This window comes from Contarinia nasturtii, unplaced genomic scaffold (assembly GCF_009176525.2).
Source record: "Contarinia nasturtii isolate CC-2019 unplaced genomic scaffold, AAFC_CNas_1.1 Cnas_scaffold_695, whole genome shotgun sequence".
In the NCBI taxonomy this organism is placed as follows: domain Eukaryota; kingdom Metazoa; phylum Arthropoda; class Insecta; order Diptera; family Cecidomyiidae; genus Contarinia; species Contarinia nasturtii.
The window spans coordinates 6,880,674-6,908,518 of record NW_022198046.1 but is presented as its reverse complement, the minus strand read 5'-3'; the positions used below and the strand labels follow the sequence as shown (position 1 = coordinate 6,908,518).

Here is a 27,845-nt window from a genome sequence, read left to right as displayed (position 1 = left end):
CAAAATAGAGCATAAATTACGATCGTAAAAATTTATTTTCAAATCAATAAAACCAAATGCATTCCACTTATCAGTTGTGCAAATATAAACGTTTAAGCATTGAACACAAAATTGATTTGATGAGTATTGTTTACGATTGTTTATAGTTTGTCGACAAATTGGCCAGCTGACTGCTATTGTACCAAATCACCTGATTGTTGTTCACGATGCCCACATATCGACGGTCATTGTCAACAATAGCAGGTACTGTGTAGGAATGGCATACGGTCGTCTTTAATTTTCAAGTATTGCAATTTTTGCGTGTATGCAAACGAATCGCAACTATACCGTCTATTTAGTAACTCAATAGATCTCCCATTGTCGATAACAACCGCTTACAAAACGAATGCAACGAAAGTTGTTTAGCTGGACTTGATTTTGTGGTCTCAATCTATAATAATAGTAATAATAAAAAGTAGTACAATATGCTCACGTCACACTACATTTGGAGTGTGCATTGTAAAGCACACACGCTTGTCGTGATTAAATGGGTGTGTTTATACTTCGAAAGATGTAATATCCTTTCATCTAGATAAAAGATTCAGTGGTGGAGACAGAAAATCTTATATGTTTTGTTTCACTGTTATTTTTTTCTTCACTTTGGCACTGTTAGCCGTTTTGTGAGTACCTACAAATTCATTTGGTATAGAAACGTTGCTATAACTGGTTTTTACTATTTATGTTTGTTTCTTGTTTTAAATCACATTTTAAAAAGCTAATCAGAGCATCGATGCATTATAGGACCCAGCCATTGAACAATTAATAAAAGTCTATCTAACTATTACTTACATCGATTTAAAAAAAAAGATCGCCCTAATTCCCTTGTTTTTTCTTTCTCTGTGTTTGCTACTATGTTTTATTTGTTTGTTTGTTTTTTTTAATCAAAAATGGCTTTTTATTGCAAGTAATCCATCTCTAAAATGTGATGATAAGCAATATCTATGTATAAATTGTAAACTTTGAAATTGTCGGGGATTCAGTGAGAGTATGTATGTATGAGAGAAAGTATGTCTTTGAGGAAATACGATTTTAATACGAACAGTTTTTTAAATTCCATGTAAAAAACAGAATTGTGTTTTGATTCTTTTTTGCATTCTTTTCAGAGAAAATGAACGACAAATTGTGTTTTTATGATTTAGAATCAATTTTTGTATTTAATAGTTTCCTTATCCAGCGAAGGTCAGTGAATTTTCTTCTTCAAAAATTGCGAAGCGATCGTTATTGAGACACAAATGCGCTCAATTTTAACTTCTAAGTCGTATGTAATTTTGTATATTTTCCCTTGTCAACGGGGGGCTTGATAAAATCCATCACGTTAAATTAAGGCATTCTTCAACTTAAACTTTGCAAAGCATTTTCGTGCAAATATTTCTAAAGTTTTTTTTTATCAACAAATTGAGGAGACTCCCAAAAAAGCCTCTTGTGATTGTGAGGCATCCATTGTTGCGTCATTTGGGTTCAATTAAAAATCGAAGCCATATTTTTGAAGAATGAAAATTCGCGATGGTATAGCCAAAGAGATTTGTGCATGTTTTTTCTTTAAATTATGTTTATGGGCTCATCAAAATCATGTATGTCAATCGAATATGAATAAATGTTTGTTTTTAATTGTTTGTATATTGCAATGATAATGAGTACATGAGTATTTTTTTCTTCAATGTCAAGTGTTTTTAATATTCTATAAAATACCAAAAAAAAATCATTATTAATACAGTAAAATATGCGTGTTTTGTATTCACATTTTGCACATTTTTGTTCTTTCTTCTTTTGTTCCGTGTGTCCCAAATAAAATGGAGATTTTTTTCAAATTCAAAATAGAAGACTGAAGACGAAAAATAAAAAAAAACGTGCTTGGATCAAGTCTTAAAATGAAATGAATTAACAATTTTTTAATTTCTTTTAACTAACAATAATAAATAGTAATAATGAAAAGTTTCGACATTAATTGTAATAATAATCTGACATACATAACAACATAAAATTCATCTATAGTTTTAGCCAACAATTTAACTAAAAAAGAGTATTTTGAAGGAAATATCAATGTTTATTTTAAATAAATCGATTTTCAACAGTAAATATTGATTTAAATTTAATGCTTTTAACTGTATGTATTATTTCCATCAAACAAAAGAATAATAATAAGTTTTTCTTCTAAATTTCAATCTGTCTGTTGGAGTAAAACTCTTCCAATGAGTAAGTGAATTCATTTATTCGCATCCCTACCTTAAACATTTAAAATAGAATAATCAAAATTTTTGTTGCACTTTACCTTTAAAAAAATGTTCAAATTTTTATTTGATTCCATCAATAAAATTTATATGACCTTTGAAATGGATCTTTGCTTTAGAATATACAAGAGTTTGTCTGCGATATTTAAATGTTCGATTTTCATATTTGTTATAATTTGTTAGTTTTTGGGATATTTTCTTATATAAATATTTTTTTCCGTTTTTTTTCTCCACAAAATGTTCATGGGGGGTGTGTCTTTTTTTATTATTATTAATGTTGTTGTTTTGTGTGATCAAGACATTGCACTTTTGCTGTTATTCCAATAGTAATGAAAATCAAATTTTCCTCTCAATAAATGTTCCAAAAAACCTAAAAATTGTGTGTGTATGTTTTTTTCTCTTGAAATGCCAATAGCTAAAGAGTGTCATTTAAACGAATTTCACATTGAATTGTTCATTTAAAATAGAAAAAAAAATTGAATTAATATATTAATAAAGTGTTGCTTTCGTTTCGGAGTTAGATTCGTCGCATCGAAGGAAATAATGCTCGAATCATGTTTAGAAATTATCATGTACATAAATTGAATGAGTTGAATATGATGAAGCAGCAGTCCTGAACAGCACACAACCAAACTGCTTGTTCCGTAAAGTAATCGAGGACGACGATGATGGATTTGATGAATATTATAAACGATAAACACGGTAAAACGGCATCTTCGATAAAATAGTAAGCCTCTTGCTATGTAAGCATTCTGTAGAACATTATTGCCAGGCATATGTTTACCACAAGCACCAACAGAACTAGTTGCTGGCGCGAGAACCAGTCCTATAGAGAGCGAAAAAGAACAGACACAAACAATACAAAAAGGGAGAAATTAGAATTAGAACGATATCTTTGGTTTGATGAATAATGGTTGATGAATATATTACATGTATCCATTCCATACAATCGCAAATAGAAAAAACGCTTTCAAAACCGAAAAGACGGAATGAATCATGTAGATGAATAAATGCGTGACATGAATGAAAAACCAGTTGCAAAAGAGACCGATACATTTACATCGATATTGATTTTTCTTATCATAATATACATAGTATTAAAAAGCGTGAAATTGCGATTTCGCTTGCTTCGATTTTGTTCGCATTACACAAAGCTTCAAGATTTTGAACATGCCAGCGAAGCAGGATTAGCAAAAAAAAACATTTTTACATAGACATATGTTTAAATCGCACCGTACAGACATTTGGCAATAGAGCTCCCTTGACAGGGATGGAGAACACATTATGAATAGCAGTCACGACAATAATCATGCAACAATTTGATGGAAGTGATGAACATTTAGATGCTATGGACAAAGAACAAGTCAAATGAAGTATTTCTTTAATCTGCTTTAATCGCCTAATTTATATTCACTTATTTTCGAAAATTCATTCAACGTTAAACCGTTAATTCAATCAACGTTGTATGTTATGGAACTTTTTGATATTATCGTTTCAATTTCAATAAATCAAGTAAACTTCATTTATCACTGTCTATTTTCAGTGAAAATTAAATTGTTCTTTCGACGTTGTTGTTTTTAACGATTTTTGATTATTTGCCGTTCTAAAAGTTCAACAAGATCTTAATCTAAGAATTACTTGAAAGAAAAATTGATTGCATGCAAGAAAATGTTTGAATTGAAACCAAAACACGATAAAAAAAATACATAGAAAAATTGTTTCAGAGCACTTTGAACAATAAGAATACAATGAACTTCTGCCGGGCCTCATCCTCCAAAACATTTCTAATACAAATCTTTGTCACTTACTCAAACAGCACATTTACTGATTTTATGTACAATGAGCACGACCAAATCATGTTAGCAATGGATTGTGTGAATATTTGCAAATGACTCGAACGCGCATTGTCTATGAGTCATAAAAACGCGGACCGTATAAATAATAAAACGATTCGGTCTAAAAAATGATAATGATGATCAGAGGAATATATGTGAGGAGAAGCGCTTTGGGAAACTGGAGAAGCGTTCAAGAGCAGATTCTTAAAAGTTAAAAACCAATCTTCAATATCAATTTTAATTATTTTTTTTAACTTTTAAAATTTCGCTCCTAACTTAGGATGAGCACTGCACTGCACCTCAGCGCTTTTGCAGCTCCTCATAGCGCTCTTCCTCACATGTATTGCTCTGAGAAACAGTCTCTGATTACGATGATATTTTGTGCCAAAGTGGAATATCTTCTTCTAGATTCAATTCCACTTTGAGCACGTCTATGAACATATACATCGTTACTTTAATGATGAAAAAAATAAGCTCTTTCATATCATGAAAAAAAAAAACAATTAAATTAAAGGAATAGTTTATGAATTGGATGAGTTCAACGCATAGAGTATATAAATGGTTAAAACATTGAATCTGCTGATTACGCACATTGAATTACCGAATCGACATTTACTATAAGATGATAAATAACGAAAAAGAATACACATCAATGTAATGCTATAGCCAATTAATAGGCGTCTGAGATGATATGACAAATAAATAAAACGTCTAATGTTGTTTTAGAGCATTTTTTTTGTTGTTGTTTGTTATTTGGATCAAGCAATGTTGAACTAACATACCTACAAATCTCTCTGTTCGATGATAGTTTGTGTTTGTGTGTGTAATTTTTGAACGGATAACAGCAGGTTATGTTAGAGCAAAGTAACAAGGGATACGAAAAAGGATAACAGGTTTATAAATAGTGTGTAAATTTTTTGCATAGAACAATGTTTGTTAAAAATAAAGATAAGTCAAGGTCAGTGTGTGATCTCTATTAAATGTAGAGAAATAAAGACGACAGAGTAACTAATTCTTAGTTTATTTTTGGTAACAAGTATAACTCGTATAAAATTGTATACAATTGCTATTCTATTTCTCTATATTTTTTTTTTCATTTCTATTTGTTTTTCATTTTTGATCATTCCGAACAGAATGCTATAAAAACAAATAACAGATGTTTCGATGGATCTATTTTCTGGTCGTCTTAAACTAAGAAAAAAAATTTGAGTGTATGCAGATATTGATAGGAAGCAGGTAATTTTTTTTATTGTAAAAGGTCTATTTCATGCGATTTTGGTTTTTAGTATCAAAATTTGAAAATTTGGTTAGAGTTTGAAAATGTTGATATAGATAGCGGCCATATAAACGTATCGATTTGAAGGTTCTCGTGTGTTTTGATTGTGATTTCATTGCAAACGAAAAAAAAACAGTATAAATTCATAACCAAAAATAACCATCGGCAATTGTGAAGAGGAAAAAACGTTAGAAAGTTGTAAAAAAGGTTAAAAGTTGCACATCGTGAGACTGCACATCAAAATTAAAATTAGAAAAACAAAAAACAAATACATTTGTCACAAGCACGCACACAATAGGGAAAAAACGCAATATTGTTGACATTCACATCAACAAATGTCGAAAATGAAGCGACAATTATTTAAAAACAAATCAAAACTCAAAAACTGAAAATGAATTGAAAGAAAAAAAAGAAGAATGAAACTAAAAAAACACGGCAAAATCAAAACGTACCTTCACTTGCGGACTGGACAAATAAAGCAGTGGATTAGCCTTTAACCGTTCGCTTAATTCAATTTGACGTCGGATCTCTTCGCGTCGTGCTGATCCAAGTGCCGACACTTCTTCGCGAGGCATTGGATACGTAGCACGCGGAAGTTCCTGAACATCAGGCAATGACTTTTTTCGACTCAATGGCAATGCAATTGGAATACTCTGCATATCATTTTTGTTTCATAAATTACGTGTATTTTTTTTAAATTTTATTTCGAACGAAGTATAAGTCGCGTGTTTTGTCGCAAATGTGCATATATTTACCAACAATTTTCAATGCCGCAAATACAAACAAAAAATTACCGGCCAGCGATTCGAAGTTGAGTAGAAGACAGAAAAAAGCACATGGAAAGAAAATAATTTAAATTGTGAATTTTGTGTAATTTCACTTCTTAAAATTTAATAAATGTTCGTTTAATTTTGAAATTTTTTTGTTTTTGGTTAATTGGTTTATTAAACGTTTTCATGTTAGTTCGACAACTATTCTTCTACATATTCAAAGCAACAAATTTTCTTGGTCTACATTTTCGAATCGAAATTTAATTAGTTTTCGAATTTTGATTAGAAAAGCATTCAACATTGAATATACACCTCAATTGGTGGGGTCACAATCCAACTTTCCGATGCTCTACGCGCCAGCAATGCCGGCGAATACATAAGATCTTCCTCTTCATCTTCGTACTCATCTTCTTGATACCAATGCATCCTAAGTTAAGGAATTTGCTTTTAAACGAAATGCCAAAGTTTCGGGAGTCACACAGACGCAAAATGAAATGTTCGAAACGCTTTTTGTTTTCTCTCGTTAAATTCAATGAAAAAAACACTGCTTTGACCTTGTCTTCATTCACCAATCAAGGATTGATCGCATCGAAATTGACGAATTAAAATGATTTGGTCCGCTAGACACATACGCACACTCACACAGTTCGCCCTATCTCTCTCTCTCACTCACTGTTAATTTGATCGGTTCGGCTTTTATCTCTTAATCTACTACTTTTTAAATCTCTTTTAAGTCGTTATTATGTCGAAAAAGTGTTGAATGTCCTCTCTTTTTCAAGTTGTTTGGTTTTTCCTTCAGAGATTTTCTGTGTGAACCGAACAAAATGGACTTCTATTGTGTATGTTTAGTCTCTTTTTCTCACTGACAATTTTATGCGCCTAAATTTAGAAACCCGACGCAGTCTGAAGATGATATTCAAACTAGTTCTTTTTTTCGGGAGCTTTGTGTATACACTCGATTTGAAGCTCAATTTGCTCAAGCAAAACGAGATGATGAACGTATCGTTTGCTATTGAAATGATTATATATGCATGCACAATTCACTGTCTATATGTGATCGACAAAGTCAATTAATATGCATTGAGTCGACGACAATCGTTGTTGTACTTGGCGAACAAACGAGTGCCACTTATTCCGAATGAAGAATAAAAATGAAAATTGATTGAAAACAAATTGGCTTTGGCGAAAAATTGAAAAATAAAAATATTAACTAGATTGGCCTGAGATAATGTGATGCTCACAATAATCACATTTGATTGTTTACATTCTAATCGGCTGAAATTTTGAATTCAAAACATTTTCAAGAATAAAAACAAATGGTTTTATGATTTATGGATAATAAAAAAATGCGATCGTTTTGAATCGTTTAGTTGATTTCGTTTTCTTTATATGTTTGTCGGGGTAATCGTGTCAAAACCGCTGACGATTGTGAAATGCGAAACCTTTCCACACTCGAAATTCGTTTGAAAATAAACATACAATTGCAATTTGATACACAAATTATTTTCTATTTATTTTCTCGGCGAAAATTCGGTTGAATTTTGTATGAATCGTCGTACACCGTACAAAATGCCGCTCACGCGATCAGTCACTGAAAAAAACTGACGAAAATCCGTGAATGCCAGCAGAAAATAAATGAAAACTTAAGCTCATTCTTGTCTTTCTTTCTCTCTCTCGCTCTCGCCAATCTTATTTTCATCGGTTTGGCGAAAACACGGACGACGCGCATATGAATGACATTACGAATATTCACGCGCTTTTCACCTCACTTATACATGAGGCGACTCACTCTCCCGCTTCCACTTTTCACTTGATGGTTATTGTGCAATTGATTTGTGAACATATATTTTTATAGTTGTCTGTGCTTGATCGGTCGAAAGAAGATGTCTCAACGATAATAAATAAAAGCGAAGAATGTTCAATGTATTTAAATTTCAGAAGAGAGATAGTCATTGTGAGATTGTAATTGCCACTTATAATGGCAGAATGAGACGAAAACATTGAGAATGTTGATGATTTTGGTAATGATGAGTGTGAGCTCATGTGTGTGTATATCAGTCGAGATTCTATTTTATATAAATGAAATTCGACTGAAGTAAATTATATTTGAAGAGGCAACGTCATATTGTTGAAAAGTAGCCGCGAATCGAGAGAAATTCATGAAGAAATACATAGCGCTCTATTTTTGAGTTGAAACGATGAGCTCGTTACATATGTCTCATGTAGGCCGACAGAACGAGATGAGAAATATGAAACGAAAGACAATTGAGGTTTTAATTTTTCCATTAGAAAAGAAAACCGAAAATATTAAATTCAAAATTTATTCCCTCCCCAATTCTCGACTCAATTTCAAATCATGCCAATGCATCTGCAATAAACGCAAGTTTATCAAATTCAATCGCAATGTACACACGTCTAAATTTTGCACAAAGAGTTTTTCATATGACTTTCCTTTTGGCGAAATCACATTGTCAAGCGTTCAACAGAAGAAGAAGAAGAAGAAGAAGAAACCTAAACTGGGTTATTCGAAAATATTCGGTTAACAATGAAAATGTGCATGGCTTTTGCTGTATATTCTGCGTCTTTGTTTTTCAGTTTTGAAAAATCGAGTTATGTCACGCGGGGCCATATGTATTGATATTAATAGGATTGCATATTGTTAGTTTTTGTTTGTTTGTTGGTTATTGAGTTAAAGTCTATAACCGAAATAAAATGAACAAAACAAAAATAAAATCAAAGAGAAAAAGTTGACAATTTCGGTTTGGGTTCGGTTAACATACCTTAAGTTTACCGGATTTACCGAAGAAACCACCACCGGTTGACGGTGCTGCTGCTGAACTACCACTTGGTATTGGCTTTTGCGGAGTGTAAAGACTTTCCGTTCGTTTTGGTTCGCGTGCCGATGGCAAAATGTCTTGGCCAAGAGTTCGTTGACGCAACAATACATCTTCAAACGGTTGATTCGGTGTTGAATACATTGGATGCGCAGATGATGTGGTCAATGATGCCCGTGGCGATGGCTTACCAGTCATTACAGAACCATTTCCAGCTGGATTGGCTGTAAATGCAAAATTAAAATGATTTCAAATGTAAAAGAATGACAATCGCAATGAAGGCGTTTTGATTCACAAAAACTCACCTGAAGTCTGGTTTGGTGTTGCTGGTGACATTGCAACCGTTGCAACATTTCTAAATGCAGATCCCGCCCGTAAATTTCGATCAATGGTTCCCGTTGCATCAGCTGTTGCTTGACCCTGTGATGGATTTGAATGGTTTGTTGATGGTAAAATGCTTCGATCAATTGATGCCTGTCGTGAACCGCCCAGTCTACTAGCGGCTCGTGCATATCGATCTGTGGACGAATCTCTGCTGGGAGGCCGTTTATAGTGATCAAAATGATCGATGGAAGATTGTGAAAATGATGAGCCTATATGTGGTCGTGTTGATTCGTTGACCTGTCGGGAATTCCTTCGTAAATTCGATGGCCCCGGTCCATCTTGTTGTGTATTTATGGTATCTGTATGATAAAATTGATTCATTTGCATTGTTTAAATTTCATTTGAATAATTTGATGGATTTCAAAGACTGTCTATCGGAGCAATATATAAGGGAGGGCGTTCTGATTATAATTTTAGATATATTTTTTAAAATTTTTTCTGCTCCTCAGTGCATCTCTAAGAAAAAATCTCTGAAATATTTGATGAATTGTAATGAAATATTACCGGTTTGATAATCCTGTTGAGCTCCATGATCCAATTGTTGATTGGTTAGATTATAATTTTGGTATGAAGACGCTTGATTCATTGGCATATTATACTGTGATGGTGGTTGTCCATATTGCATTTGTGATTCATTGATGCCAATTCCACTTCCGCCACCCACACTGGCGCCTCCATATTGTGATTGCATCATATTATTTGCTGGCGTATATTTTGATTGCATTTGTGGAACATTGCCCATATAATTAGTATTGTTAAATTGTGCATTTGGCTGACCGAATGAGTTTTGGCTCGTCATATTGTAATTGGCTAAATTGGATGGATCTTGACCATAAGCATTATTATATTGATCATTGTGATACGTTTTAAACGGTGGTTGTACACCGATGGGCGGCGTATAATTTAATGTATGCTGTGGCAATGGTCCAATATTACCACCGGGCGGAACATCAATTGATGCTTGTTTTTGAAGCATTGAGTGGCGTCGAATTGTTGCTTGATTTGGAAATGGAGGTTGTTTTTGTGGCGTCGAATCCGTACTAGCCTGTGTTCGATTGTCAGACGCTGGTAAATGATTCGGTGTGGTATTATTACTTACTTGTGTGATCAACGTTGGTTTCATGTGTGACGGTGATGATGATGATAATGCAGGTGGATCGATTGGTGATCGATAACGATCCCTCACACGAAGCCGTTCAAAACGATCCAAAACGGATGGCTTAAAATCGGGTGCAAATTCACGTGCAGTTGCAACTGCAATTTCACAATCGACACGCGCATGATCGGCCACCGAATCGGCCATTTCACCTTTACTGCGTGCGGTTGCCGTTCGTGATATAGCTATGTCCGCCTTTTGCATTGCATATTTCGAGGCACGTTGTGACGAACTAACCGCTGCATCGATGCGTTCACGAAACTTTGCCGATCGTATTAAAAACAAATGCTTCTTCTTTTGACTCGTTATCAATACATTGTATTTATATTTGCCTTCCTCTCTAGTACCATCACGAAATGTTGTCACACCATAGCCGTGCTTTTTATTATTATGCCATTCTCCTTCGTATCTGATCGACGATCAATGTATGAAAATAAAAGAAACCACATACAGAAAAAAAGAAGAGAATTGATTTAGACATTTACAGATATTTAATGAAGTGGAAGGAAAACATGGAAGTGCTTTATTATTATGCTGCTTACTTAAGACCATCGCTACGTTCTGAAACACCGTATCCATCTCGTTTATCACGTTTCCATTCACCCATATACACTTCGGTTACACTTGGATCTAAGTGCTCTTCGTCGACCGTAAAACTGGCATTTGAATCTGTGTGCATAGACCTGGAAGTAAATGGTTTTCTTTAGCAACGAATCATTTTTATGAGCACTTTCAATGCATACTTATTTGATACGGCAGATTGTGATGAACCGGTACTTATCCATGATGCAGTTGAAATGGTTGATCTAATACTGCCCGATGCATTACCACGCTTCTCCAAATCACCGGTACTTCGTTGCTTTTTTAATTTTAAGCCCTGCATTGTTAAAAATACATTTTTAATATAAATTGCTATTCGGACGCTTCTCGAATTGTCAATAATTTTTTTAATCACAAAGTGCCAATTAGAATCGAAACATTTCATTTCATTTTAACACTCACCGATAAAAGTCCTTTTCTCGTTTTTTCTACTAAACTATTTCTCCTAGCTGGTGGCTCATCGGATTTTGCTTTTAATACGAATCCACCGCGAATTTCATCCATACGATGATTTCGCTTTTCAGCAGCATCAACACTTCCACTACCACCTTCATTGCTTCGCAACGAAGTCATCGATGTTTGTAAATTTTTTGGTCGATAGTGTGACGCCAAACCGAACGGTGCGCTTGTACGTACACCGTAACCATGACGTTTTCCTTCTTGCCATTGACCTTGGTACGTACCTGCAACATAAAATAACATAAATTTCATTTCAAATCAATTATTGATTGAATATTTCAGATTCAATCAAGAATTACCATCGAAAAAGTGCCAAACAACATTGAAAGTGAATTTAACACAAAACTTATTGATTGGATTTGAGTTTTTTAGCTTCGAAAGAAGTAAATAAACGATTTGTAAAAACTTTTCGAATTACAAGTTCAAAAGTTTGGAAGAAAACGAGCAAAAACTATGTTTTTATGGACATTATGGACTATATACTTCTTTTTAATCTATAATCTGTATTGAAATGAATGATGATGATACCGACTTCGATTCTATTCTGCTAAAAATAAGCACTTGCAAGTATATTAAACATAATTTGAGAGAGAGAGAGGGCGGAGTAGAAGCAATTGGTTTTTAAAGTTCTTATCCATTCACAATGGATGGTTTGTTCAATGTTTTGAAACATAAACCGCAATATTTCTCATGAACAGTAGCAAAAAGCATTTGTTTCATTGCAGAGGCATTGAATTTCTGTTCAATTTATGTGACTGACAAATTCAGTTAAAAGGTTTCCCTGGTTTTACTCATACATTATCGATCTGGTTTAATATGCGTGTCACTGGCGAGAAAATGACACTATGAAATCACCAGTCGATTTGTAGAACATTTCATTTATTTGTTGTCGGTTTTTTTTAAACTCTATTAGTTACAGTAGTGAAGACCCTCAACCGTTTTTGATTACATCAGCTCTATTATAATCGAATGGGTTGTGTGACATTGTACATTCTTGTCTGTATCTATCATTTCTTTACCTCCGTCAGCATAAGTTTCTGAACCGTAACCATCTTGTAATCCAGTAGCCCATGTTCCTTCGTATTTAGCTGTTGAAGTAGCACTTTGTCGAATGCCATAACGACCTTTTGAACCACTGGTCCATTCGCCACGATAAATCCATCGTCCACGAGTTTCTACACCCAATCCGTGTCGTCTTCCATTTTGCCATTGACCCTCGAACGATGATCCGCTACATTAAAAATAAAACAAGAAATTCAAATATCAGAAATTAAATCTAAATTGGCATATGTTGGAAATGTAAAGGAACCAAAAATGTAAAAATAAATAAATTGTGAAATAAAAGACACATGAATAATTTTCCCTGTTGCTGTGCAACACACAAGAGAACAATATACCAACCACACCAACAAAAATGTGTGTTTGTTTATTTGCAATCAATCAATATATCCAATGTAACTTTCCGATCAATTATTCAAATGTTGTTTGTTGAAGTAAATCGAAATATCGTTCAGTTTCCATTTGAAAATTTTGCTCATCGTTTTATTTGCATTTGAGAAATCATTCGGTCGCATACACAATATTATGTCTATTTTATTGGAAGCGATTGCGAAGACGTTAAAAACACCGTACACAATTAGTGCGCCAAAGGAATTCAAAAAGAGATTATTCTTTTTTTCCTCGCATTTTTTTTCTTTACAATAAAAATTCCCTGTATTCGTAACGAATAGCGTATTCGCTAAGATACAATATAAGCGACGAATCGTCGTTGCTCTTATACAGTTTTTTTTTTCTTCGTTCATTCTTTCTAAAAGTTTTTTCGTTCTTTTTTTGCGCTGACTTTTCTCGTTCATGCGTAAATTTGTATTGTAAGCTGTTAACCGTTTCGCCAAAGCTAAAACGGCATAGTTTATATATATTGGTTGGGTGTAAGGATGATTTAAGTATTATAGCCTTTTAATAAATCGGCTGTGGTTGTTATGCGTGCCTAGAGTTAATCATCATTTAGCGCACATACGATCGCGTTTTTCTTGTTGTTGTTTTTTCTCTCTTCTTTTGCCGAGTAAAAATAGACACACGAATTTTCCGCCGAGAAAGAGAGAAGAATGTGGAAGCGAATGAGAAACTCATACACAATATACTTTGTATAAACACATAGTACAGTTGCTAGAGAAGAAGAAAAAAAAAACAAATCGGCAAAAATTGAAAGAACTAAAATGTCTATGATCAAATAGCAACTGACTTGCTTTGCGCCAGCTGAAAAATACCAAATGGAAATAAAAAAGAACATGCGAAAATATGTGTAAAATGTGACTTTTCAAGTTTTTATGGGCAATCGATTTTTGATCAAATCAAATATAAATCGGTGACGGTAACATCATGTATTCAATTGAAATATGTTTATTTGAACCACATTTTATTGGCTACTTGATTGTGATTGTTACTCATTGAATGTGACTGCATTGAAATGCTTGAAGCGCGAAAACGATAGAATGCCAAAATCGAAAACTAGCAGCAAAAAAAGAAAACTGTCGAACAAATCATCGATGCGCACGTGCAATTTCAACTTGATAAATAATTTTGTTCGGCGTGTTGTTATCCATCGTAATATTTATTTATGGAAAAATGATCCAATGTTCTATGGATATTTGCACCTTTTCTCTCTTTCTTTTTACTTATAAATTCGTTTCCGTTGTTTATATCGTCCATCGTCATTTCACAATGAAAAGCAAAAAAAAAAAACAACAAACAAACAACATCATATAATAACCAAGCGTCCCGAATACACACATTTTACATGACACATCCATTTGCCACATTATTATTAATGCCATTAAATATTATTACAGCGTTGGCACATTTTTATACAAATTTTATTCCATTCGATTTTTTTTTTGCATTTACTGCGCTACCATTTGTATATTTTATGTTTCATCTAGTGCACATTATTCTGCTTATTTAGTTCAGTCATAAAAATTTAAATTGTATGATTGAGAGCATTTAAATATATATATATATATATATCGAAATATGGTTGATAATTAGTGGTCGGTGACATAAAATGATGATAAAAACATGGAAATAAAATGGATTGAATTGGTTTCGTAAATGTACCTTGGCCAGATGTAAACACCAGACACTTCAAAGCCATAGTTCCATGCACCTGAATAAGCGCCTTGATGCTTTGGTCCCGTGCACACGCCATGCCCATGTGCTTTGCCTGTATTTCATTTTTTTTTTCGTTTTCGAATATTGAGAAACAGAGAAAATAAACCAAGTGGAAATTTATTCAGATATAGGCCGATGAGAGTGGATATGTGTGTTTGTAAGTGACTTTGATGTTTGCCGTATGAGTGGACTTTTTTTTCGCTTACCTTCATCCCAACCGCCGCAATATGTTCCGCCGTCTTCAAAATCAAAGCGGCCGCCATTTATCTGAGCTCGTGTCGACGATGAATTTGCATTGGCTGCAGCGTTTGCTGTCGGCGTTGTTGCCGTTGTGGTCGTTGCTGACCCAGGTGAATTTGGTGCATTTGCTGCAATAAAAGGATTTTTTGTTTTTTTTTCGTTCAATCATTTGAAATTGTAAATTCTTTAAATTTTCCTTTTTTTTCTATCAATCGAATTGACAGAAAAATCTTTGCTTACCTGGAGGTTCATTGCTTTGTGAGGAATAATTAAAATTGACTTGTTGCGTTGAATATGGTGGCTGTTGCATTTTCAATAGCCACAATGATCAGAAATCGACACTGTGTTTTCTCTGTTGTTGCTTTTTTTACCTTTATTTGTTTCGTCTGCTTTTTTATGTCCTCTCTTTCTCACTATGTGCAATTTAAGAAGATGCGCGCCCAACGACAGCAAAACTGAATTCAGTATGTTGAATTAAAAAAAGGCGTGCACAGTTAAGCGCACATTCGTACAATATATATCGACACTTCTTTTTCTCAATTGCTCTGTTTCACCGTTTACTTTTTCACTTTATTACAATTGTTTTATACTATTTTCTTTTTTCAAATATTTTTCTCGTTTGTTCGATGGTTTTGAATAAAATTCAAAATAAATGTGCAGCACCGCAAATATGTTAGGAATTTGATTTGGTGATTGTGGTTGCCAATGTTAGGTTTTTTTTTTTCAGTTCAACAATTGCATTTTAATGCAAACACTCAAGCGTATTTCCCACATGATTATGACCCAATTTAGATGCAATATATGAAAGGCTACTTTTATTTTCCACGTTTTCACTTTTCGTTATCAATATCAATTTTGTTTTCGATTTTGAAAAAAAACTTGATTAAATTAATACCACGTCCACTTGGGTGTTTGTACTCGTTTTTGATTCGTTTTAAACATGATTGAAATTTATATAAAAAAATGTCTCGCAGTTTTTAACAATGAGTTTTTCATTTCCTCTTTTTTTTTGTGTCAGTTAAAATTGTCTCCTTTAATTTGATTTATTGTAGCTAGTTTATGGTACTTTTCATTAACACAATGAAAGTCGGTTCGATTAATTGCACTTAATTCAACATCCATTTGACACACAGAATTCCCAGTAGCATTTGCTCATGTGCACGTATATTTGCTTTGAATTTATTTGAGTTATATCGTATTCCATGTGTTAGTGTTCGCATCAACAAACAACAACAGGCAACTGCTTTATTTCCTTGTGTATATGTGTGTTACGTTTTTGTATCCAAAGCGATAGTAATACTAAATCCTCAACTGGGTCGTTTGTAGTTAGTTATAGTTGTAAAACTGTAGTAAAATACAATGAAATGAAATTTAGCACCGAACAGAGACTACGTTAAATTGCAATTGAATGAAAATTTATCATCACGCACTTCACGTGAGAACAAAAAATTAAATTGAAGGATCGTTTGATCGATTAATTCGATTCGATAACCCATAATCAAGTGAAATAAAAAATATAGTAATTTCACAAACAAATTTTTCCGATTCATAAATTTCTGGCCTCCCCGTAGTGCACGCACGCAAAAAAAAAACGGAACAAACAAATCAAATGGATTTATAATTAATTGAGAACAACATAGGTAACAAAATATACACAATCAGCCGACACAACGAATGAGTAATTTCATTTGATGCTGTTGCCGATTTGTTAAGCTTTCATCGTAAACGCGCACACACTTACTATTGTGTGTTGTGTTTAGTTGAACGTCGCAGACGGTACAGATCAACTAGGTTCGCGCGATTGAGGCGTGTAGCTCACGGCGCACTGCCAAAATTAACATAAATAAAATTGACCCGTTCAATTTAAAATGAAACAGCATCGGTTGCGCGATTAGGGAAGGCGCGTTCAAATAGTATGTATACCGAATAAGAAAAAAAAGTTTTTGAAACAATGACTACAATGTTGAAGAAGAAGTTCGACCTATTCTAACAAAACATATCGAAATAATTAAAATAATGTGTAAGCAAACGAGCAAAAAAACGACAAACGGGCACGAAAAATAAGAAGAAAAACAATGGAAATCATATTACAATTTTTCATGTTTAAAGGCAGAAAGAGGGAATGAGATTGTAACAGTCAGCTCTGATATTGCATAGATTGAGTGTTTTACACCGACACCATTTTCCATACATTTACATTAAATGAACTAGAGAGAAAATTGCTCTATTTTAGGAAGGTCTATGAACTAATTTTTATGTCATTTCTGTACGCTTTGGCGAAAAGAACAAATCAACCGAACCACTGACCAATATGAAATGCAAACGACAAACAAAGACGCACAGATGTAAAGATCACACTCACTCACTCATACCTTCTGTCTCTGTCCGATCAGCGAGAATGAAATTGTTGAAGCCCGATTTATTAGAGAGTGAACAAATTAATGCTTAAAAATAACTATCCCGTATTCAGTTTGCCGCACAAACGCATATGTTTCGTTTTTAAAAACGACGATTGGCTTGTACGGTTCGCACAATTCGACTGACGGAACACGAAAAAAAAAAAGAGAAAATAAGAATAAAAAGTTATAAAGCGAAGGAAAAACTTTAAAACATCGATTTTGAAACAATCAACGAACAGCATGAATATATTTCGGTTGCTAAAACAAAGGAAAATCAACAGTGTCAGAAGCAAATCAAATCAACGCTTTTTTGTGGTTAAAACCCCATATTATTCTTGTTCTCTTTTTATGATTCATTAAACGGAATGGAATGAAAAAAAAAAGAATCCGTGTACATAATGCGGTTTATGTTTATTTACGATTTGTGTCAGGATTTCTTTTCTCTTTTCTCTGTTTTTTCCACTCATTTTTCACTTTATTGGTATGTTTTCCAGGTTTTTTCTTCATATTATATTAACACACAAAAAAGTGAAGAATACAGCTATTGCGTTCGCAGCATTGCTTCGTTTTGCACATTCAAGTAATATGCATGCAAGAAAAGAATAAAATGCCATGACTATTTTTTTTCACCGTCTTTTCTACTTCGTTAGCTCTTAAGTGCAGCGTTTCTTTGTTGTTGTTTTCTCTATATTTTTTTCGCTTCTTTTATTCTCTTTCTATTCACAGTGTGGCATGCATCGCGTGTGAATAGGTCAAGTAATTTCATCTAATTCTTTGAAAAATGGAAAGCGAGTGCAAGTAATGCATTCAGGAGATTGAATTAATAAGACCTCGAGGATAGAAAGAGAAATAAGCGTATATATGATAAATTATGCACATGGTTTTTTTTTCTTTCAAATTTTGACCTGATCTCAAAATGCATATCGCGCGAGGACTTGCTCTCGTTATTCACCATTTGTACACCAATCATCCATACAAAAGCAATCAACGGGAATCAGCCATTCACCAGGCGATTTCTTTTTAGAAAATGGATAATTCGGTTTCTTTTGTTGCTTTTTCTCGTTTTTGTTTTTCATTCCTTCTCTCTATCTCTATTATGAAATCAAAACATAGATTGTTTAAAATATACGAAAGAAACGAAGACAAAAGAAAAGCAATACACACATTTATATCCATTGCTGCATGATATTATAACAACAAAAAAAAAACACATCCAAAGGCTAAATCTGTCAAAAGCTCTTGCTAAGAAAATAGCTGAGCGCAGTGCTTTTGTAATACAGCAACGACGACGGTGGCACCAATGTGAAATAAAAGCAACGGCTGTTGTACAGAAAAGAAAAACGAAGCGAAAAAGAATCTTAAAAAATGTGTTGCTTTTATTTGATTAGGTTTTTTTTCTTCTACTTATTTCATAAAAATAGATAAGCGTGTGTTATACGTTATTTTATTGGTGAGTGCCATTTATGTGGTATGCGAGCGCGTTTTCCATTCATTGCTTGCTCTCATCGATCAATACACGATACGAAAAATGTGATTCCGTTGCTCAATCATCGTTTAGTTGATAGCATGAAATTTTGTTGCCCTTGAAACGGGAGTACAACGAACGTTTTGTAAACTTTTTTCACAAAAATTCGCATCGGAATTCTAAAATTATTTGATGATAATAAATAATGCGTGAGTAATTCACAAAAGTAACCGTTTTCTTTTCGTTCATTTAATTGTGAGTCAGGCTTCCTGAATGCCGTGTGACTTCCATCGCATTTGTGTGTATTCACTGGTTCAGTATAGATCATTGTTTAAAAAAAACCTCAAATACACACTTGAAATGTGGTGCGAGTTTCGACACAGCCAACAATCGTTGAAAATGAAAACAAAACGAGCAAAAAAATGTTCGCAATTTCTTGTATGAGCTGTTGTTTTTTCGCATCATCCTAAACATTGTTCAAAATGCTCAAACCAACGCTTTCGAATATCGTTTCTTATGTAAAAAAAATTGTAAATTTGAAAAAGTGGCGATTGACTACAATGTTTGTCTGTCCATCGTTATTTTTTTCTTCCGAATAACCATATGCTGCTCGCATTTTCATGCCACATTGTATTCATCACTTGATTAGTATGCGCACGGACATGAATTGTTCTATCGCACTCAATTTTGACTAATGCATGGTCGTTTATTCACTTGTTTGAAATTTGAATCTGGCTTTACTCACCACACCGCACACACTCATTCCGAGAAATGATGTCTAATTGGAGTTAAGTCTGTTTCTTGGTTCTTAATTTAGGACCGAATTTCCCGTTGAATGATTTAGAACCCCAGTCCGATGCTTAATCAAGTCATTATTTTATGAAAAGCGAAATGGAAAAACGCATGTTTTCTCTCACATTCCAATTTGTTATTTTTGATTGATTCATATAGTTATTTTCACATTGCAAAAATAAAATCAACCAAAAAATGTTCCTCAGAGAATGCTGAAACATGTGCAAATAACCAATGAAACGAATAATAGAAAAAAAAATAATTTATAACAGTGTGGAGTAGCGGCTATTTTTTGTCGGACAAAATACCAAACGAGTTTCCATTTGTTTTATTGTTCGTCCCCAAATGGTATTGAAGCGAAATTTCACCGTTGCGAATTGTTCTTTGTGAAACGTTGAATAAAGGCACAAACATAATGGATACGATTAGACGGACACGATAGAGAAAAACGACAAATATACGTATAAAAGAGGACGATGACAATAATAATAACAGTAATCGTAGGCGGCAATGCGCGTTAATGATATAATCCTCGAATGAATAATTAACAAATATTTATATGGATTCAATCATTTATATATTTACATGGGGTCTGATACATTTCTGTATATATTTGAAATGAAGGGCAGAAACAGCGGGGTAAAAAACAGAAATGTCGCCATGCCATGTGTGGGTGTGTGTTTACCATGGATTGCATAAACAACATAGATTGCATGGAACATGATACACATCAGTTGTTTTTATTTCGCCATATATTGTGCTTTTATTTGCTCAAAGACTCTGAGTGGTGTTCAATTATTATGATATGGGCTGAAGGTCGTTAATGTGACAGAGAAAGAGAGCATGCCGACCAACATGCGCTGGGCAACAAAATAAAAGCGCTCAACAACATGGAACACGAATGAAATATTCATCGTCAATATATCGGTTTATAGAAAATGATCAAATTTCAGTTGCACGAATCAACCAGACATCGTGAACATATTTATGTTACCATTATAAATATAAGCATGTTTCGTTGAATGTCGACGAAAGCTAATTGAATTTTCAAGAAATAAATAAATGGACCATTTCATTCAGTTCCACTGATAAATTTATCCGCATAAAAAATTGCAGAAATGTCAAAGGTTACACAAATTACGCGCCATTCGTTTGACAACAACAAGTCTGTTGACTGGTACACAATTTTCTTCCAGTTTTCGAACAAATGCTATTCAACTAAAATGGTCGATAATGTAATTAAGCTTTGGGTGAATCTGTTTTGCACTCAACATAATGTGATTTTATTACATAAAACAGCGCCTTTAATGTTCTCGCTTTCTCTGTCAACGAAAACACTTATTCGAGATTTATGACGACAAATGACATGAGCATTTATGTTGGAGGTTATCAGTGGTTGGCTGATCAAAACTTTCCATCGAATAATTTTATGTGAGCGAACAGAAAAAAATGTGCACAAATATTCTTGGCGATAACACATTTTATGTACATTCGAACATACAGAACGAAACAGATACGCATTAAAATCGAAGAGTCGTTTTTCATTACATTTCCTAGTAATAATAATGAAGCTTTCCATGGGCTGTTTTCATGTCCTGTGATGTATTGTATACATCAATATGTACACATCGGCGTCGTCATCGAATTGAAGAAAAAAAAAAATCGCCAACAACAAAATTCGCAGAAAATTGGAAAATTTACTGTTCGATGTTTGGATTTCGTAACGGCGTTATATAATCGGGTTATGTAAATTCAAGGAAAACAACCTTTGCATCTTTCAAACTCTCGCTTTCGCATCGCATGCTTGCTCGTTATCTCGCAATTTTCTTTCCAATTTAACATATCTTCTGGCACGTGCTAATCAACATACATATCTTGCCGCAAGATTTATTATTATTTCAGCATTTGTTTGCATTTCGATTTGCCCATTTGTTGGAATTATGGAAATTTTCTTTACACAATTCAAAATTGCTTCGATAATTTTCATTTCCATTGAAATTAGATGCTCATTTATTCAACGCATTGACAGACTCGAGTAGTGTATATGTGCTAACGCTGCAGGCACACTTTGAGATATTATTATCGTTTGCTCTGTTCATATTTTATTAAACGAGTTGAGTAATAAGAAACTAGAAATGAAAGAAAAACAATTCTCAAATAAATTGAAATAGAGAGAGAGAGACGCGCATTTTTGAATCTGTCACGTTCTGCAGTTCTGCAAATATTCGTCATCGTCATCATCATCATCATCAACATCGACGCAGTTGTCGTCGTTGGTGGTACACACAGATTATGTGGACAAAAATGTAAACACAAACACGCATAGTGTCTATATACATATGCTATGATTTATATTCAAATATGACAGGCATCAGTGGATCTGTTGCTTAGTTTTACATTTATTGCCGCACACGGAATGAAATGATGTTGATGTATGTGCTGCGTAGCAGTTTGAATTGATTTCACGAGTGACAAAATTATAATTCGTATATCGTATCAATTTTTGCTTCAACATAAAAAAGAATCTACCGGAAAATAGACGCCTTTCGTATATCCATTTAATCCGTTTCATGTCAAAATCATTCGAATTAGATAAATGGTTGCTCCCCACCCCCACAATTGATAAAATGCCATACCATCTCTCGCAATGACATTCAGTTTAGAAGGCACACTGTGAGATGATGATTGTGATAGCGAAATAAATCTTTGTCATGCTTTTGAACTTCGATTCAAAATCGAACGCGTCAACTGTTTCCTTTTATTACGCACGTGACATGTTCTCTGGATTAAATAGAAGATTTATTGATTTGGCCATGAAAATGCGTAAAAAAATCCAGTTGAATTCGGTTTATATATGCTCTATATACGAATTATGTTCCTTTTCATTCGAATCGATTTTATTATCGAATCGTGCGGATACAAGTGAAAAGAAAAACACATAAAAGAAACGATTTTCATTTTATTGATGAACAAAGTGGACCCATCAATAGATCGCCCGTGATAACTCAAATATTTTAGTATATTTTAAACGTTTTTTTTAATTTTGAAAAGAAAAAAAAACAGACAAGTGGCAACTGCTGTACTATATTGTGCTCAAATGATAATAATAATAATGATGATGTTAAACAGTTGAAGAAGAAGATGACGAAAAAAGAATGTTGTTCGACCAGCCACAGTCTTTCTATTATAATTTATAAATAAATATCAGCTACTAGTTTCGTCGCATTCGCAACTGATCGATTCAGTTGTTCGGTCGTATTGTTCATGAATTCCTCTGTATTCTCCGTATGCATGCCGATGTGAGCGCAAAAAAAACACAAGCCATGCACAACCGAACTGAATGAGCGAACGCAGTCATGAAAAACACACTATCTCTCTTTTGCACATATATACGCTACTGTTCGAAATAGAATATGTATCGAAAAATATAATACCGAATTTCGAGTCCCGTCAAAACTGACAAGAAAAAAAAATCCCGTCGATTCACGCAGCGCACACAAAGTGCCGAATGAAAATTGAAAAGCATTCGAAACTATCCCATAATGTGTGAAGACCCAACCGAACACACACAAATAAAACGACAAAAAAAAAACAAACTGATAGAGTTGGAAAAGAGGCATGAGAAAGAAGAAAAAACGAATCGCTGTCGAGGACAACGCGAATAAATGAATTATACATAACACGTACGTCTTATGTAGAATAGAAAAGCGATTCGCTTACATTCACAAACCCATTCCAAACAAAATATATAGTCGAATTTTATGAAATACCTCTACACCATCTCTGGTTCTCACTCACTCTCACTTTCGCTCTCTCTCTCTCTCTCTCTCTCTCTCTCTCTCTCTCTCTCTCTCTCTCGTCACACTAAAACACTATATAGCGCATAATAAATATTCCAATTGCACAAAAAACTCATTCAACGAACTGAAGATGACGACTATATGATGATCATTATCGATGACAATATAATGTTTGTTTAAATAACACGAAGAACATTTTGGGGCTTTTCTTTTCACAACACACTCACACTCACGATCAATTGCTTCTTTTTGATTTGAAAAACAGTTCACCTCATTCGCTAGTCTCGTGTTCCCTATACTTTATCAAACTGATTGCTTCATTAAAATATCGAAACATAATGATTGAGAGTAATTCTGGTCGAGATCGATTTCTTTTTCAAATGACATGAAAGAAAAACAAAGAACATTTTTGATTGTATGGAATATTTTTGGAAACCCACGTCATTATAGGGAAAAAACATAAAGTGTTTCTCATTGAAGTAAATAAAATTGAACGTCGGGATTTTTTTCAATTGATTTGGGAATACATATTTCGAGTCATGTGTATAATTTGTCGACGACGACGACGATGATGATGATGATGACGACGACGACGTCTTTTTGGTTGCTCCCTTTTTTGATAGTCGGCACGGCGGTCCGACTTTTGCCAAGAAAATGATTTTCCTTTCGCTTGAGTCGTAAAATTATTTGTTCAATCATATGTGAGTGATCACACACTTGAATATGTATTTCTTCTTCTCTTTCTCGTTCCCTTTTTCTCTCTCTGCCATAAACATACGATTTATGCGACCGAGATAGAAAATTTGTATGAGCAACACGAGAGCGCGCGAGCTCTAAATAAAATTTGACGGTTTTATTGTATCTCTCGCACACATCAAAACGCTGCACGAATGAAAAAATCAGCAGTGCTGCACATGATTTTCTATTTAATTCCTCTACATTTTTCCGTCTTCTTCGTTGTCGTCGTCTTCTTTTTTTTCTTTTTTAATCACACATCTATTTTCTTCGCATCAATAATTCGTTTATTTTGTTCTCACACTGTTTTCAGCTGATATATACGTTCATATTTTCATTTCTATTCAATTAAACTTAAACTATTTCTTTAGTTCTGTTATCGGCTCTTATGTATGCATTTTTTTGTCACTGTTTATATCATTTCATACCCCAAAAAAATATTCCAACTTTCTTCACTTGTTTTACTTTCTATTTTTATCATTTTACTAAACTAGCACCAACCAAATTTGCTTGTTTCACGTTATATTTCTTTCTTTCTTCTGTGTGTGTTGTTCGAAAAGGCGGTCGTTGGGTGTTCAACGAAAAGGAAAAAAAATTGAATGAACTCGGAATACTGCACACGAATATTCGGAAAAAATAATAATAATAATAATAAACGAATTGGGAATGAAACTGGGCGAAAGGAGCAATAATTAATGGCGAGATGATCAATACAACAAAAAAAGAAATACCAAATGGGAAAACTAAGAGGAAAAATGTGTTCAGGGGAAAATGATTGGATGAAAATTCGATTCGATGTGTTTTGTGATCGGTGTTTCGTTTTTGTTCGATAGAAAAAAATTATATTGAAAAATTTCCCGATGTGTGGCTTGAGAAAAATTAATTCGTTTGGTAGTTTTTCTAAGTTTTTAATCGACACTCGCTCATTGCTCTCGCTTTCGTCGTCGTTATACTGGGAAAGAGAATCGCAGACGTAGATATGGTACACTATAGTCATACCGTCGTTTCGTTTTTTTTTTTCATTCGTTTCTTCGTTCTTTTCGACACATACACGAATACACATCTATTCGAACGGACCCGAGAATGAGAAAAATTGACGGAAAATCTAAAAACGACGAAAGAAAATCATCATCATCATCATCATCATCAACAACCGAGTTATTCATACCGTTTTTTTTTATTTCTTCTTCTTCTCTTTCTCTCTTGTATTTTTGGTGTTTTTTTATTTTATTTTTCTGTTTTCACCGATACAAAAACACTTTACCCGATCTGAATTGGCCTACATATGTGTAAACAGTGTGTATAGGATATACGACACACAACATTCTCGCATCAATACGCGAAATGAAATATTAAAATACATACTATATACTATGCCGTGCTAGACTTTGCTACACTGTTAGACATTTCGCGTTTCTGTGTTCATTTTTCATAAGATTTAAATCGATGTTAAGTGTGTGCGAGTCGTCGTGAGGATACACATTGCGTATAAGTGTGTGTGTTGTGTGTGTGTGTGTGTGTCTTTGTCGATATTTGTCTTTTGAATGAAATCGTTGGAATCGGTGTAATGACTCTCACAATGCATCACAACAATTCAAGCTTATCGAATAAATAATTGAAAGCAAAATGCACACACACATAAGAATTCAATTGAAATTAACCATTCCACTTTGAAATGTCACACACAATTTTCCGATATATTCGTGATTCAATACCGACACAAATTCCTTTTATGATGATAAAGTGACCAGTGTCATTTTGACACGAAGGGACAAAGCATAAAATAATCGATTCTTTCAACAACGTCTAGAGTTTTTTTTTGTTTTTTTTTTTCTTCTTCTGCCTCTTTGAGCGCAAAGACGACGGCCAAGGCGATTTAAATTTGTGAAAGATCGAGATGCAATTATTCGACCATATTGAATTGAAAATGAAGTATCCTTGATTTGAACATAATGTTAAATTTCATGTAAATATTCTTGCACCGAGACAAAAGATAAATTTCAATATTTTGCGTAACTGAAGTCCATGTCGCAATTTAATTTATTCACACACAAATCGAATCGAACACACCAACAATTTTCTACTGACAACACCATTCGTCATTTCTTTTCGCCAAAAAATTAAATTTCACTACACATAATTAATATAAATATGAACACAATTACATTTTCTTTCAATCCTATTTGGTTAATTTAAATTAAAATCGAATAAATTGTTTTGAATTTCTACTTTTTTGGTCGATAAAATAAAACACAGCAGCTGTGTGTGTTATGGCACTTTTTGTCTTGTTTGACGACCTAGTGCTGAATGATGTGACGAGTATTATGTGCGAAAGCTTTTCCGTTTTGAACTTTCCATGCTTCTGTATCGAATAGAAAAACGACTTCTTCAGTTCTCTTTCGTGTGCGTTTTCCTCTCTTTTCAGAGAAAAGTGTGTTGCTCTCTGCTTTTGATTCGACGTCGCCGCTCCATGCATGTGTGTATAAGGCTCTCTCACTCTTTCTATCAATCTCTCTATCTCCTTTCGTGTAAGTTCGGACGTTTGTAATGCGAGTAGGAAAAACAGAACAACAACAACAGCAACACCAATATCACACAGAACAAAACAATGGAATGCGACTGAGAACGCTCATATACACACGCATACACAAACACACCGTGCGACCAAATGGATTGTCAATGAATAAACACAGTCAGAGGACAGATTTTCTGACTGCGCATGAGCGTCGAATTTTCCTTATGCATATTAAATTCCTTTGCAGCAGCCAAACGAATTGAATGGGGAAAATGTGTGTACACGTGCGACTTGTGGATTCGAAACATCATCAAACGCACAACTCAACACACGTACATCAAAACAATATCATGGAATCTGCATACTGCTCAGTGTTCGGTCGTTGAACACGAAAATGCATGCTTCAACGAAAACAGAGGTGAAGAGTAATGAGTATCAATTTTCAAGAAACTCTATATCTTTCAAATCGATTTTTTTCAAGTTTTTGTTGTAACCTTCGGTGTTTACCTTTTGTGGAATGTTATTATTCTTGTTTTTATCTTATTTGCTTTTTCCATTTTTTTTGTCTTAATTTTTCATCTCTTTTTTTTAATTAATCACTTTAAATCTTTTTTTTTTGGCAAAACAAGTGCAAGAAACCTTCAAAATAGCGTCGAATTTCAAGTGTTTACATCGCAATATTCTTTTTCAATGAACCCAAAAAACAGTTATCTAAAATCTGCGATTTTTTTCGACTTACCACTTGTTCAAATAATAAGATTTTGTCGAATTCATCGACTTACAACGAAAACGAGTGATAATTGATTTGAACGAAATAACGTAATCACGTATTTCGAAAGTTCTTCAGTTATCCAAATATGTTTGCCATGAATGACGCACGTCATTCACAGTAATGCGTATATCGTCGGAAACACTCCATGAATCAATGTCACTCTGCCGTTGACTACTTCTAAAAAAAGAAACCATTCAATTATTTTCAGCTGTTATTGCTGTCTTATATATGTTTTGTATATACTTTATTAAAATAATTTTCGATACAATGACATGAGTATGATATAAAAATGTTCTATCTTTGTGTTTTAGTTTTATGAGGATTCATTCATTCATTCGTTCAGGTATAAAAAAGTTCAATTTCTATTCCAGAATGTGC

At 33.8% G+C, this 27,845-nt stretch overlaps 1 protein-coding gene across 9 annotated transcripts; it reads right to left on the bottom strand.

Moving 5' to 3' along the window:
• Window positions 1-1,159: 1,159 nt before the first annotated feature.
• On the bottom strand, window positions 1,160-26,506 carry LOC116341437 (junctophilin-1). 9 transcript variants are annotated; one of them, XM_031768535.1, is made up of 14 exons: window positions 24,682-25,145; window positions 16,731-16,814; window positions 15,230-16,333; window positions 14,956-15,117; window positions 14,696-14,801; window positions 12,601-12,812; window positions 11,525-11,805; window positions 11,266-11,399; window positions 11,065-11,205; window positions 9,871-10,931; window positions 9,288-9,665; window positions 8,929-9,206; window positions 5,831-6,031; window positions 2,112-3,093 (listed from the first exon to the last, which is right to left on the bottom strand). In XM_031768535.1, the coding sequence occupies exons 3-14, from the start codon at window positions 15,297-15,299 to the stop codon at window positions 3,007-3,009; spliced, it is 3,111 nt and encodes a 1,036-aa protein (XP_031624395.1). In that variant the 5' UTR covers window positions 15,300-16,333; window positions 16,731-16,814; window positions 24,682-25,145; the 3' UTR covers window positions 2,112-3,006. The 9 variants fall into 9 exon arrangements, with proteins under 9 accessions (XP_031624402.1, XP_031624395.1, XP_031624394.1 ...); XM_031768534.1 differs by lacking the exon at window positions 16,731-16,814 and having other exon boundaries at window positions 24,682-24,793; window positions 24,912-25,145; XM_031768538.1 differs by lacking the exon at window positions 24,682-25,145 and adding an exon at window positions 19,599-19,827.
• Window positions 26,507-27,845: the final 1,339 nt, after the last annotated feature.